The 14,728-nt window shown below is 38.5% G+C and overlaps 1 protein-coding gene across 4 annotated transcripts in view; it reads left to right on the forward strand.

Annotated features, from left to right (window-relative positions):
- The window catches only part of SLIT3 (slit guidance ligand 3), a 653,573-nt gene that overhangs the window by 55,331 nt on the left and 583,514 nt on the right, over positions 1-14,728 (forward strand). For all 4 annotated transcript variants that reach the window (XM_055285296.1, XM_055285297.1, XM_055285294.2 and 1 more), the window contains exon 3: positions 870-941. In XM_055285296.1, the coding sequence (XP_055141271.1) occupies positions 870-941 (72 nt within the window). The remainder of the gene's footprint in view (positions 1-869; positions 942-14,728) is intronic.

Genomic DNA, 14,728 nt, shown 5'->3' on the forward strand with positions numbered 1-14,728 from the left:
CCACTTTCTAAAGAAACATTCTCCAATCACAGCTGCATCCCCGTTAAGTCCCATTCAGCCACCATGTGCAATCTGTGTCATTTCCCAGCCTGAGGTCAGCCCCCAATGGAAGCTACATAGCTTCATTGCTTCTCTTCTCCGCTGTTCAGCTCATCCATTTAAACGGCCATTTTTTTTTAAGTTAGGGAAACAAACATTTCATTAGATGCTAAATTCTTTGGATATACTCCATGCATGAACCAGACTCACTTATACAGAGTGTTCAGGATTTGTAATCACCTGCTTGGAGGACTTCGGCAGGTGAGTGAAGCGTGTGGCTGGAGGGAGGGAGCCTGATCTTTTAGGACCATCATCATGAGGTTGGGATTAGCTGGGCTCTCGGTGAGAGGAGTTCCTGGGACCAGGCTGGTTTTCTTAGCAACAGCCAGTCGTTTCACAATAGCCTCACCCTTTCTACTAGGGTGAGCAGGGAAGGCCCTTTTCAATGAAGTATTTTTGAATCCTTGGAGGAGGGAGCTCCCAGGGAAGAGATGCTGAATCTATGTGTGGTTTTTATAAAGAGCAGCTTTTACCTCTTCCTTTTCTGCGCAACATCCTGCAGTGCTTGGGGGGACATTTACTGAGAACATTCTTAAAATAGAGGCATGGAAACCAATCTCTCAGGTAGAAGTGTGCAGGCGGCAAAACCCTGGTTACCGTGACACCAAGCTGGGATATGAGTTATCGTGTCCCATCAGACTGATCCCAGTTGAAGGGACCCTGATGGTCATGGGAAGGGCTGAGTGACCATGCCTGCATGGCATGAAGCCTAGTATGAGGGTCCCTGAGCCCAGCTTTGTCCTTAGTCATTGCCGTCTCTGTGGTTGTAGGCATCTGGAAGACAACCAAGTCAGCGTCATCGAGAGAGGCGCCTTCCAGGACCTGAAGCAGCTGGAGCGACTGTAAGTACAGCACAACCTCCTTTCTTAAAGTATTTATTTCATTTTAGTGTTTTTTGTTTTATTTTGTTTTGTTTTTATAAATTGGCCTTATAACCTTGTTAAAAAAGGTCTCCAGTCTTTTAGTAGAATGTTTGCTATTATACTTAAGGCACATTAGATGCATGTTAAAGAAACACTGAGATCCACTTACACTCCTTTTCGGTAAAAGTTGCTAGAATCAGCTTCCAGGGTTTGTTTCCCTTCTTCTCAGGCTTGAGCTCTGTCTTGGTACCTGTATAAGGGGCTGTTTTTTACCCAAGTGTAAACCTTCCCTTCCACGGAGGAGGGAAGTCTGCAGTTATCCCTGTCATGAGATCCAGCATCAGATAATCCCTAGTCTTCTGCACAGGCAGAAGCTCCCTCCTGAGGCCCTCTCCTCCCTAAGTGTTCTCTGCCCCACTCTTGTGGGGAGAGGAAGGACTGGTGAGTGGGCGCAGCCTTCAGCGCACTTGTATCTCCTGTGAGTGAGCATCAGCCTGTGTCAGGAAGCCCCCACGTTTCCACGAGAGAATACATTGCCAGTGGTTTAAAAATAGGCCACTGTTCTGACTCAATGAGAGGGAGAGAGGAAAAGGGATGGGAATGGAAGACAGTTGGAGCCTCCATTTGTTTTGTTGATGAATACTTTTGCAGAAAACTCTTGGATTACTTTGAGGGAGGGCTGCTCAGATGGTTAAGTAGGCAACTTCACCTTTCCTCTGTTAATCACATCTGGCAGCTCATAACATCTGGATATTTGCTTTCTGCTTTCTGAACAGGGATTGTCCCCAAGAGCACTTAGTCATGCTGGTGGGTGGCTCTCTTCAAAGTTCTCTCTGAATCTTGGTTGCCCTGACATTTCAGCCTCTTTCTTATGCAGTCAGAGGGATGAAGCTGCAAGAGCTCACGGCTCTGCCGGCTTCCCTAAAAGAACTGTGTTCTGTTTACCTGTCTGGTTGCCAAATCTCATTTACAGAGGTGGGCTTGGGTAAGGTGGTGTGCCTGCTCCTGACTAGTTAGCTTTGAGATGTGCCATCTTTTCCCCCAGAGTCAATTTATCTGGGGCCACATAAGAACAGGGAAGGTCCCCATTGCACGTCAATTAGTATTACCCAGAAAAATGCTTTCCACCCTCTCTGTTGTGTGAACCGTCTCATTTATTGTTCTCCTTCTGGGTCAAATCCCAGCATATGTTCTGCTGGTCTTGGTTTGAAAATATGACATTTATTTCTTGCATGGGAAAATAGTTATGAAAAGAATGCATGTTGTCTCTGTTTACACATTTATTTTTAAGTTTCTTAACACTCAAGTTATTCTTATTTAGACCAAAGAGAACATAAAAGTATTTGTTGAACCTGGTTCTTTGTATGAAATATTCAGCATTTCTACAGAAAGATCAATACATGGTCCTTTGTGAAAAGGCCACCCCTTGCTTAGCCTTCTGATTAGAAGAGTGAAAACAATTCCCAATTCATTAATTTCCTGGTTTTGGGGAAGGAACTAATTGAGTACCTTGGACATGCCAGGAACTATGCCAGTGTTTTACATGCTATTTGTATTTCTTTATTGCCACAAATACCCTCATTTTGCAGATGAAGAAACAGACCCGGAGAGACTGAGTCAAAGAATGGTCAGGAGGGGAGCCAAGATTCAAAGCCACTTCTGTCTGACATGAAAGATGATGTTCTTTCATACTCATGTGCAGCAGATACTAGATGAAGTGTGATCTTTAGTAAGGGCCCTGAGAGTAGCCTCTCGCATAAACATTTAACTCCAGGGAATATCGGTGAAATATTTTGGCAAAGCCTCTTTTCTTTGGCTTGGTGAACAAGGCTGAAATATCCATGCCTGTCTGGGGAACTGAATGGATTACAGTTGCAGAGGAAACCTTATTATTTCTCCGTGTTTGTGTATTAGGTGAGTAATGCTAGCTGCTGTGCTAGATAAACCCTCAAATCTCAGTGACTTAACACAGTGGACGTTTACTTATTCATGTAAAACCCAATATGGACATTCCTGATAAGGCCTCTCTCCTCCAAGTGGAGACTCAGGGACAAAGTCTTCTTCTCCTCGACTTTACCCTCCTTAAATCTTGGCTTCCAAGATACCAATGTTTGTCTGCATCAAGCCAGGAGAAGAGAAAACAGCATGAAAAATTTCACATGGGAAGTTTGCAGATTTCAAGAAGTACATGTCACTTCCAGTCTCACATACTTTGGGCTAGAACTCAGTCATGTGGTCACAGGAAACTACAGAGGAGGGAGGAAAGTTAGTTGAGCTTTGTGCCCAGGAAGTAGAGGAAACAGGTTTAGTGAACAGTTAGCCAATCTCTGCCTTCTATTGCAAGTGATCTGAAGAAGTACTTAGGAAGAAGATTAGAAACACAGGCAGCTGGGTTCATATACACAGCTGAATAGTCATTCTCATAATACCTTTCAGTGTTAGCAAGAAGGGATGTGTGTGACATTAATCCTGGTAGGCATTAATCTGGTTTTGGTTATTCGTTCTGTTTTCATACAGACTGGGGGATGTAGAATTGGAAAACATAATACATTTGCTATTAACAATATGATGGCGGATTGTGCCATTTCTAGCTCTTACTCCTGCCTCACCTTATCTGTGTCTCTGTATTTTGTAATGGATAAATCTTTATTGATCATATTCTAAGATAGAGCCTGGAAATAATAGGGGTTATCATACTTCATTTCTGGAGGGTTTATTTCCACTCTGAGTAGTCATTATTGGTTTGTTCTCTTGGGTCTTCCTAGGAACGGAAAAGGAAGTCTGTCCTCTGGGTCTCAACTCAAAATTCTCTATTCCCCCATGAAAGGACCCTATGCCTCCAGCTGAGTTAGGTGCCCCTACTCTCATAACACAGGTGTCTTCCTATCACAGCACTTATGACACCATATTTTAATTCCCTGTTTTCTGGATTGTTTCTTCCCAAAACCATGAATGTTGAGGTCAGGATTCATGTCCCATTTAGCTCCTAATCTCACAGACTTGAGCAAGGCATGATAGTTAGTGCTTCAGGAATATTTATTAAAGCACTTGAATTTTTGTTCTATATAAGTGATTCTAAGCTGGGCCTAATTTTGCCTTCCAGAGGACACTTGGTAATGTTTAGATACATTTTTGATTGTCATAACTGGGAGATGCTACCTAGCAGATGGGGTACAGGAATATCTCAACATCTTTAAATGCACAGGACGGCCCTACAACAAAGAATTATTCAGCCCAAAATGTCACTAGCACCAAAGTTGAGAAATTCTGCTCTTCATCATATGTCAGATAGCATGTCAGGCACTTTACATACACCATCTCATGTAATCTATGCAAGAATATTACGAAGTTAGAATTATCATAAAATATGATGTGATAAAACATAAAATTCAAAGTATCACCTACAAAGTACTTTGCTTAATATATTTACCTAAACGTAATTTAGCTGGATCTCATGTCTGGTTTCCAGAAAGTGGATGGGATACAGGAAAAAGTTAAACCAAGAGGAAACAAACACATTTTGTAAGTGGGATATTCTTTGAGACAGCTGCCCTGGTCTTTTAAAAAAGTCAATGTCAAGAAAAACATGGGAGTTGACTTTTAAGTTCAAAAAAAGCTTAGAATAGAATAGAAACAGTACCACAAAATTGGAAGGGTCAATGGAATTAAAATGTTCTAAGATCCTTAAATTATTCAGGAAGTAATAGTGCTAATATTTATTGTCTTATTAAGTCAAAGATGTATGTTGAAATCTGTAGCATAGCCTCTAAAAAAAAAGCCAAAAAATTATGATAGTCTCAGGGGAAAGGAGCACAGTATGATACAAAATATGTAGTTAATTAAAATGAAGGATAAAAGGGAAGGAAAATGAACATAGAACCAAATAGAAAATAAACAGTAAGATGATACATTTAAACATGAATATATCATTACCTTATATGTAAATGCACTAATTCTCCAATTAACATAGATTGTCAGAGTGTATTTAAAAAATACCAAACATATACTTTTTACAAAAGAATAACATTAAACATAAGGATAGAGAAAACTTGAAAGTAAAAAAAAAAAAAAGATAGCATGAAAACACTAACCGAAAAGTTAGTGTCACTCTGTTAAAGATAATATAGACTTTAAAGAAAAAATATTAAATTTAAAAAGGGAATTTTATAATGGTAAAATAGGAAATATCTCAGGAAGATATACCAAATCTGTATTTGTATCTGTCTAAAAACATAGCCTGAAAATATGGAAAGCAAATATTGACAGAACTAAAAAAAAAAATAGACAAATTTATAATCATAGTTAAGATACACTTTTTGGTAATTAATAGAACAAGGAGGTACAGTTCTTAGTAAAAATATAGAATATTAAATAACAATATTTGTAAACCTGATGTAATTGATATATAGAGAACACTCTAAACAACATAGAATAGACATCTTTTCAAGGGCATATGAAAGTTTTATTATATACTGATCTAGAAAGCAAGTCAACAAATATCAAAGGATATCATATGGAGCATATTCTCTGACAGCAGGAATAATCAAGAAGTTAATAAGAAAAGTAGAAAAATCCAGAATATTTTGAGATTGAGTAATATACCTCTAAATACTCCGAGTTGAAGAACATATCGCAGTGGAAGTTAGAACATATTTTTCTGAATGTCAATAAACATACAGTGTCTCACAATGTGTGGATTGCAGCCAAAGCCATGCTCAGAGGAAAATGTATAGCCTTTAGGCTATATTATTCAATTTATGGTATATATTATGTATAGTATATATTTTAAAAGAAGCACATACCTTGATTAAAATATCCTCCTTACGAAGTTAGGGCAAGAACAACAAAACAGAAGAAAGTAAATTATTAAGAGCAGAAGTACAGGAAATAGAAATGAATGTATAATAGAAAAATTCTAAAAAGCCAAACTAATTCTTGAAGCAACTAAAATTACAGACACCGACAAGACATATCAGAAAACCAAAGACTAAATTACCAACATGAAGAATAAAAGGGGGATATAAGTATGGATATTATAAACATTAAAGTGATAATAGCAGCAGACTTTGAACAAGTTTATCTTAACAATTTTAAAGAGTAAATGAAATTGAAAATAGAAACAGGAAGGGATAGAAAATCTGTCTTATGTCAATTAGAGAAATTAAATATTTAAAACATTCCATCAAAAAATCTAGGCTCAGATGGCTTTAGCAATAAATTCTAACAAAGTTTTAAGGAATAAAGTATAGCAACTTAATACAAACTCATTCTATTAAAAGAATGAACATTTGTCTATTTAGCCAGCATAACCTTGAGAACAAAACCCAGTAAGAGGACATTTCAAGAAAAAAATATAAACCAATGTGATTCATGAATATTTTTACAAATTTCCTAACAAAATACTAGCAAATGAATTCAGTTTTACGTGAAAAGGATAACATATTCCAACCAAATTTGGCTTATGCAAAGAAGGCAAGGTTGGTTTAATAGTGGAAATTTCACCTCTCAAATAAAAGCATGCTGAACAACTAGGATAGCAAAACCAAAGACATACACAACACCTACAATAAAATTAGTTGGAGCAATAATTCAGTGAATCCCCAGTAGATGGTTTCAAGACTGCTGTGGTATCTTACCTGTGTGGGAGAAAGCAGAGGGAAGGCAGCTATGGTTCTTAGAACCCTGAGAAGAGGGCATCCCTTAAATTACCCATCTCTACTCATTGGAAAACACAGTGGCCAATCTGAGAAAAGCTGCCAAATATAGAAGAGAGTTCTATCAGATCCAATTCATGGTAAGTACAAAGGAACCATGATGTAATAATGACTGATAATACTTGGAACATTCTGGGGCCTATAAACTCTTCAAATAAAAATGAGGCTCTTTTCCTAGGAAAGGTCTAACATTGGTAAGAAACTTCTGGGAGTAGTTGATCAGAAAAGGAACAATAGTAGAAATAAAAAGAGAACTCCTTGAGAAGTATAATGTTAGAATTCACCAGAAGAGTCAAATCTTGGAAAATACAAGGCCATGTTTTTCATTGTTTTGCAAAAACAAGAATGAGCTCTAGAGTCTTAAATCTTTTTTTTTAAAAAAAAAAAGGCTATTTCACTGCTGCATTCTAAAACTACAGGGAAATTTATTTCACTTAAAAAATAAGCAGTTAAAAGGATTCTGATTGAAGCCCATATAAAGGTTTTTAAATAAGAAAAAGTGTGAGAATGGGTGCAGCACACCAACATGGCACATGTATACATATGTAACAAACCTGCACGTTGTGTACATGTACCCTAAAACTGAAAGTATAATAATAAAATTTTTAAAAAGTATGAGAAGCAGAACTTTCTTAGAAACAATGAAAACATATAAAAGGAGATACCCACAAAACAAATAAACTGTAATAGAATAGTTGAAAACTGGCTAGAAGAATTTAAGAACATATAAATTATAACAGAACAAGTCAATTTCAAAAACTCAGAAATTTAATAAGAGAAACGTAGGATTTGAAAGGAGGGGTGAAGAACTCAAAAAAGAACTTAACAATAGAAGTACTTCAAAATAAGTACTGCCAATACAATACTGAAGAAAAACTAACTTGTAGAAATTACAAGACTTACTGTAAAGCTATAGTAATCCAGACAGCATGATATTTGTGAAAAAGTAGACACACACATCAATGGGACAGAATAGCGAGCCCAGAAATAGACCCATGCAAATACAATCAACTGATTTTTGACAAATGTGTAAAGATAATTCAAGGGAGAAGGAATAATCTTTTCAGCAAGTGGTGCTGGTACAATTGGCTGTCCAGATACAGAAAAATGAATCTGGACACAAATCTTACATCTTATACAAAATTGAAGTCAAGATGATTCATAGACCTAAATGTAAAATGTAAAACTATAAAGAAAATATTTTCAAAACATGTATCTGATAAAGAATTTATATGCAAAATATACAAAGAGCTTTAAAAACTCAACAGTAAGCAGATACCACTCTCCCCCTATAAAGGAAAGAAATGGACAGAAGATTCAAATAGGCACTTCACTGAAGAGGATATACAGCTGGCAAGTAAGCATACAAAAACATACTCAACATCTTTTTTCATTAGGGTGATGCAAATAGGTGTGTAGTGAGTTACTACTACACACCTATTACAGTGGTGAAAATTTTAAAAATTGACAATGCTAATTGCTGGTGAGGTGGAGTAACAGGAACTCTCATCCATTGCTGACAGTAGTACAAAATGGTACAACCACTTTGGAACACAGTTTAGCAGTTTTTTAAAAAGTTAAACATAGTCTTATACAATCCAGATCTATGGTTGCTAGGGATTCAGAGGAGAAGAGGGAACTGAAAGTTGAATAAAGCACAGTGGGGGATGGTGGGGTTTAGGATGGTAAAACTATGCTGTATGATAATGAAATGGTAGATACGTGACACTATGCATTTATCAAAACCTATAAAATTTTACAACACAAAGAGTGAACTATAATGCATGCAAATTTTTAAAAAGTCATGTAGGAGAGTGGGGTATCCCAGGATGGAATGCAGACTGTGATGAATGTATGCATCAGCGTCACTGAACTTGAGGGAGCAAAGGTGCTGACCTAAGCTGTGGAAATGAGTGGAGTCTGTAAGACTAAAGACAAAAGGAACTGCACAGAAGAACTGTACTCTAGTTGGTAAAGTTGTTTCCCCTGGGGATATGGTTTAACAGTTCTGAGACACTGTACATGTATACTGGAATTGAACAATAGATGGTGGATGGTGAGGATAGATTTCTTGCTGTTGAAATGGGTGGTTAGAAACAAACAATGGGGAAAGCTAGAATATGTGGGAATGGACTAGAGTTTGAGACATCAGTATCAACTCATGTTTAGCCTACTGTAGGTACTTTAATATCGATGAATATATACATAGAAATATTTTTGATATGTGTATTTATATGAATTAATATACAAAAAATATTTCCTTGCTCTGGCCAGGTGTGGTGGCTCACGCCTGCTATCCCAGCACTTTTGGAGCCCAAGGTGGGTGGATCACGAGGTCAGGAGATTGAGACCATCCTAGCTAATATGGTGAAACCCCGTCTCTACTAAAAATACAAAAAATTATCCAGGCGTGGTGGCATGTGCCTGTAGTCCCAGCTACTCGGGAGGCTGAGGCAGGAGAATCACTTGAACCCAGGAGGCAGAGAGTGTAGTGAGTCCAGATCATACCACTGTACTCCAGCCTGGGTGACAGTGAGATTTAGTCAAAAAAAAAAACAAAAACAAAAACAAAAAAAAAACACTTTTCTTGCTCTATCAGCAAGATGGCCTGGAAGCAACAACACTGGAGTAGCAATGAGCATGCCCAGCACCCAGCTGATGATTTTAAAAATCATTTTCCCACAAAAAGGAATTAAAGTGTCTTGGAAAAATGATTTATTCCAGGACTGAGGCATGTTGTTGTGCCATAAAGGGAGGGCTCAAAACAAAATGTGAAACCCCACAATTTGGGAAGTATGTCAAAAGGACGTAAAAGCAAACAGAATTCTTAGTGGCCAAAGCTGGAACAATTTGAGCAACAAAATAAGTATTGAATTATTACCAAAGTTTAAATATCCATGAGTCCATACTCACAGAAATAAATAAGTAAATAAATAAATGGAATAAAGAGAAAGATCCCATATAGAAAAATTCTAACTAATTTGTTGTGTAGGTTCTCTGCCCTCTAGGAGATTGAACCTAACTCACTGTTCCTTAAATGTGGACTTCACAGAGACACTTCCTTCAAAAGAGTACTATGTGAAAAGGGAAGGGAGTGGGCAGTAGCTTTACAATGGAGAAATATGACACACACCACTTTAGCCATGTGATCAAGGTCAGTGTCAACACTGATAAATCATTTGATAGTACGTACTTTTGATATGATGCAATGAAAATATTACTTTATATCTGTGATCTTCCTCCCCCAAACTCATCAACTCAGTCTTACGTGAAAAACATTAGACAAATCTCTATTGAGAAACTTCATAAAAAATACCTGAATAGTCCTCCTCAAAACTGTTAAGGTCATGAAAAACAAGGGAAATCAGAAAAACTGTCACAGCCAAATGGAGCTTGAGGAGACATAATGACTAAATGTAATGTGGTATCCTAGATGGGATGCTGAAACGAACACAAAAAGTAAAAACTAAGAAAATCTGAAAAAAGTATTGACTTTAGTGAATAATAAATCCAACAGGATTGCTTTGTTAATTATGACAACTGTATTATAGAAGATGTTAATAAGGGAAATTGGGTGTGGGCTATATGAGAACTCTCAGTACTATCTTCCCAGCTTTTATGTAAATCAAAATCTATTCTAATATAAAAAGTTTTTATGCTGACCCATGAAACCCTACTTGATTTATAGACCTATGAGCAAAATAAATGTTTTTTATGCCAAAAATACATACATATATTTTAATCTAGATGGATTTTAAAAAGAAATGGATGAATACTGCTTTAAAAGAAATAGAAGACGGAAAGGAGTATTCTTAAGTCAACAAGAAATTAATATAGAGATAAAGGGATTTAAGAAAAAGTGAGAGTTAGGCAAAGTGGTTCTAACAAATTTATAATAGGAATCTCTGAGGAAGAAAACAATGGAACAAAACAAAACTGATAGTACTGATAATTACTATTCAAGAAAATGTTCTTAAAAGATGATTAGAAGGTACCTCGTGGAAATGCACTGAATGTTTGGAAAAGTCAACTCTGAGGGGTCAAAACAAAATATGTTCTAATAAAACTATTACATTTTAAAGGAAAAAGTCCTTAAGCATTCAATCAGAGACTCATAATGAAAGAAAATTGGATTTCTGGCCTACTTTTTGATGCCAAAACCTTATGTCAGAATACAAGTGAATAACTTAAAAAAATAAAATGTGAACAACAGCATTTATATTTAGCCATGCTGACATTCAAGTGCAGTGACTGCAGACTACCTATTATGAACATTCAAGAACTTAGGTCTCCACCGGGCGCGGTGGCTCACGCCTGTAATCCCAGCACTTTGGGAGGCCGAGGTGGGCGGATCACGAGGTCAGGAGATCGAGACCATCCTGGCTAACACAGTGAAACCCCGTCTCTACTAAAAATACAAAAAATTAGCCGGGCGAGATGGCGGGCGCCTGTACTTCCAGCTACTCGGGAGGCTGAGGCAGGAGAATGGCGTGAACCCCGGGTGGCAGAGCCTGCAGTGAGCCGAGATCGCGCCACTGCACTCCAGCCTGGGTGACAGCGAGACTCTGTCTCAAAAAAAAAAAAAAATGAACTTAGGCCTCATGGTGCCCATGGACACTTTCTAAGGAGTCCACAAAGAACAAGCTTCAGGCTGGATGCGGTGATTCACCCATGCAATCCCAGCACTTTGGGAGGCTGAGGTGGGTGGATCACTTGAGGTCAGGAATTCCAGACCAGCCTGGCCAACCTCGGTGAAACCTTGTCTCTACCAAAAATAAAAAAAATTAGCCAAGTGTGATGGCACACGCCTGTAGTCCCAGCTACTCAGGCTGAGGCTGGAGAATCGCTTGAATCCAGGAGATGGAGGTTGCAGTGAGCCAAGATTGTGTCACTGCACTCCAGCTTGGGACAGAGTGAGACTCCGTCTCAGAAAAAACAAGAGCAACAAGCTTCATACAACCAAAAGACTGGAGAGACGTTGGTATAGGACAGACACAGTCAACACTTCCAAAAATCCTAGAAGTTGGATGCGGACATGTGACTGCTTCTGGAATTCTATGGAATGACAGTAGAAGCAACATGCCCTTCATGACCCTCCATACTTGTAATCTTTCCCTATGTTGGCTAAATTGACAGCACTCTAAGGAGGATGTAGAGCTACAAAGTAGAAGGATCCTGAGCCCCTGCTGACTTGCATTTGGCTGTGACATGAACAACAAATATACTTTTATTGTTTCAAAAATAAAGATATAATTAATCACATTAACAGAAGAAATAAGAAAAGTCATTTCCTCTCCTCAGATACTGAAGAAAGTATTTAATAAAATTCAATACTAATTTGTGATTTAAAAGCATTTTACATATTAAGAATAAAAGGGAAGTTCTTTACCAAAAAACCTACAGCAAACATCGTAGTTGATGGTGAAATACTGAAAACGTTTCTCCTAACAGAACTAGACTCCTGCCATCATAGCTTCTATTAAATACTGTATTGGAAATTCTGGTTCTGGCAATGATTCGAAGAATAGGAAAGGAAGGAAGGGAGAGAAAAGGGAGGGAAGGAGAGAGAGGAGCCAAAAAACCACAGGACCAAGGAAAAAGAATGGATATAAAGATTGGAATAAAACAAATTTAAATGTCATTATTTGCAGACAAGATGATTGAGTACATGAAAAATACAAAATAATCTACACATAAACTATCAGAATTCTTTTTTAAATTTGAAGTTCTGAGGTACATGTGTGGTATGTGCAGGTTTGTTACATAGGTAAATGTGTGCCATGGTGGCACATTAGATTGTAGATTGTGTTGATAGGTGCACAAAGGCTGCATGTATCAACCCATCACCTAAGTATTAAGCCCAGCACACGTTAGCTATTCTTCCTAACTATCAGAATTCTTAAGTAGATTTCTAAGGTCACTGGACACAAGGTCAATACACCAAAAAACAAAAAAATACAATTTCTATATACCAGCAACAAACAATTGGGAAATTTAAAAAAAAAAACTATGTTTATAATAGCACCAAAAGATACCAATGCCAGCCGGGCACAGTAGCTCATGCCTATAATCCTAGCACTTTAGGAAGCCGAGGTGGGGCCCGGCGCGGTGGCTCACGCTTGTAATCCCAGCACTTTGGGAGGCCGAGGCGGGCGGATCACGAGGTCAGGAGATCGAGACCACGGTGAAACCCCGCCTCTACTAAAAAATACAAAAAATTAGCCGGGCGTGGTGGCGGGCGCCTGTAGTCCCAGCTACTCAGAGAGGCTGAGGCAGGAGAATGGCGTGAACCCGGGAGGCGGAGCTTGCAGTGAGCCGAGATTGCGCCACTGCACTCCAGCCTGGGCGACAGAGAGAGACTCTGTCTCAAAAAAAAAAGGAAGCCGAGGTGGGTGGATCACGAGGTCAGGAGATGGAGACCATCCTGGCTAAGATGGTGAAACCCCGTCTGTACTAGAAATACAAAATTAGCTGGACGTGGTGGTGCGTGCCTGTAGTCCCAGCTACTCGGGAGGCTGAGGCAGGAGAATCACTTGAACCTGGGAGGCGGAGGTTGCAGTGAGCCAAGATTGTGCCACTGCACTCCAGCTTGGTGACAGAGTGAGACTCTGTCTCAAAATAAATATATATATGTGTATATATACCAGTGCCTAGGAATAAGTCTAATGAAAGATGCACAGGCCTTAACACAGACAGACAGACATTACTGGAAGAAATTAAAGATGAGTCAAATATATGGAGTGCTGCATGGTGCTCATGTATTGGAATACTTAACATTGCAAATATGGCAACTCTCTCCAAATTGATGGATGGATTCAGTACAGTCCTAATCAAAATGCCGGCAGCTGGTTGTTGTGGAAATTAAGATGATGCTTAAATTTATATAGGAATGCAAATGACCAAGAAAAGCAAAGACAGTCTAGAAGACCCAGATACAGAAGGATACTTGATTTGTAACAAAGGTGGCTCTGTGAGGCCACCTGGAATGGATGGTCTGTCTAATAAGTTGTGCTAGAGTAATTGGGTAACCATATGGAAAACTTGTTCTGTTGATCCCTACTAATGCCATTCATAAGTCAATTACAAGTGGATTGTAGAAAGATAAAATAAAGACACTTCTAGAAAATAACAATAATTTTTGGCCGAGAGTGGTGGTTCACGCTTGTAATCTCAGCACTTTGGGAGGCTGAGGTGAGTGGATCACCTGAGGTCAGGAGTTCGAGACCAGCCTGGCCAACATGGTGAAACCCTATGTCTACTAAAAATACAAAAATTAGGCATGTGTGGTGGTGTGTGCCTGTAATCCCAGCTACTTGGGAGGCTGAGGCAGGAGAATCACTGGAACCCAGGAGGTGGAGGTTGCAGTGAGCCAAGATCACACCACTGTACCCTAGTCTGGGCAACAGAGCAAGGCTCCATCTCAAAAACATAAAAATAACAGAATATTTTCATGGCCTTGAGGTAGTTGATATTTCGTAAGCAAGGCACAGAAGACACTAAAGAGAAAAGATGATTTGGACTACATTAAAATAAATAATTCACCAAAATACATTATTGAGTGAAAGAACATGTCCCAGAGTGGGTGAAGATATTGGCAGTGCATATAACTGACAAAGGACTTATTTTAGAATTGAGAAGAACTCCTACAAATCAATAAGAAAAAGACAAATGACTCAGTAGAAAAATGGGTGAGAGTTTTGGACACTTCGCAAAAGAAGATCGAGAAGTGGCCAATGATCATATGAAAAGTTGCTTAGTGTGTCATTAGTCTTTAGAGAAGTATAGAATAAAACCACAATGACACATACCACACACTAATTGGAATGGCTAAAACTTACAATATCAAGTGTTGGTGATGAGGTGAAACAACTGCATTTACCATATACTCTTATGGGAGTAATTGATACAGTTACTCTCAAATATGGGCAGTACCAACCAGAGCTGAACGTACATGTACCTTCCACTCCTGAGTACATACCCTACAAAAAGACATGCACAGGAATGTTCATATTAGCACTATTTGTAATAGCCCCAGACTGGAAATAAGCCAAA

Source organism: Symphalangus syndactylus, chromosome 7, assembly GCF_028878055.3.
Source record: "Symphalangus syndactylus isolate Jambi chromosome 7, NHGRI_mSymSyn1-v2.1_pri, whole genome shotgun sequence".
Classification (NCBI taxonomy): domain Eukaryota; kingdom Metazoa; phylum Chordata; class Mammalia; order Primates; family Hylobatidae; genus Symphalangus; species Symphalangus syndactylus.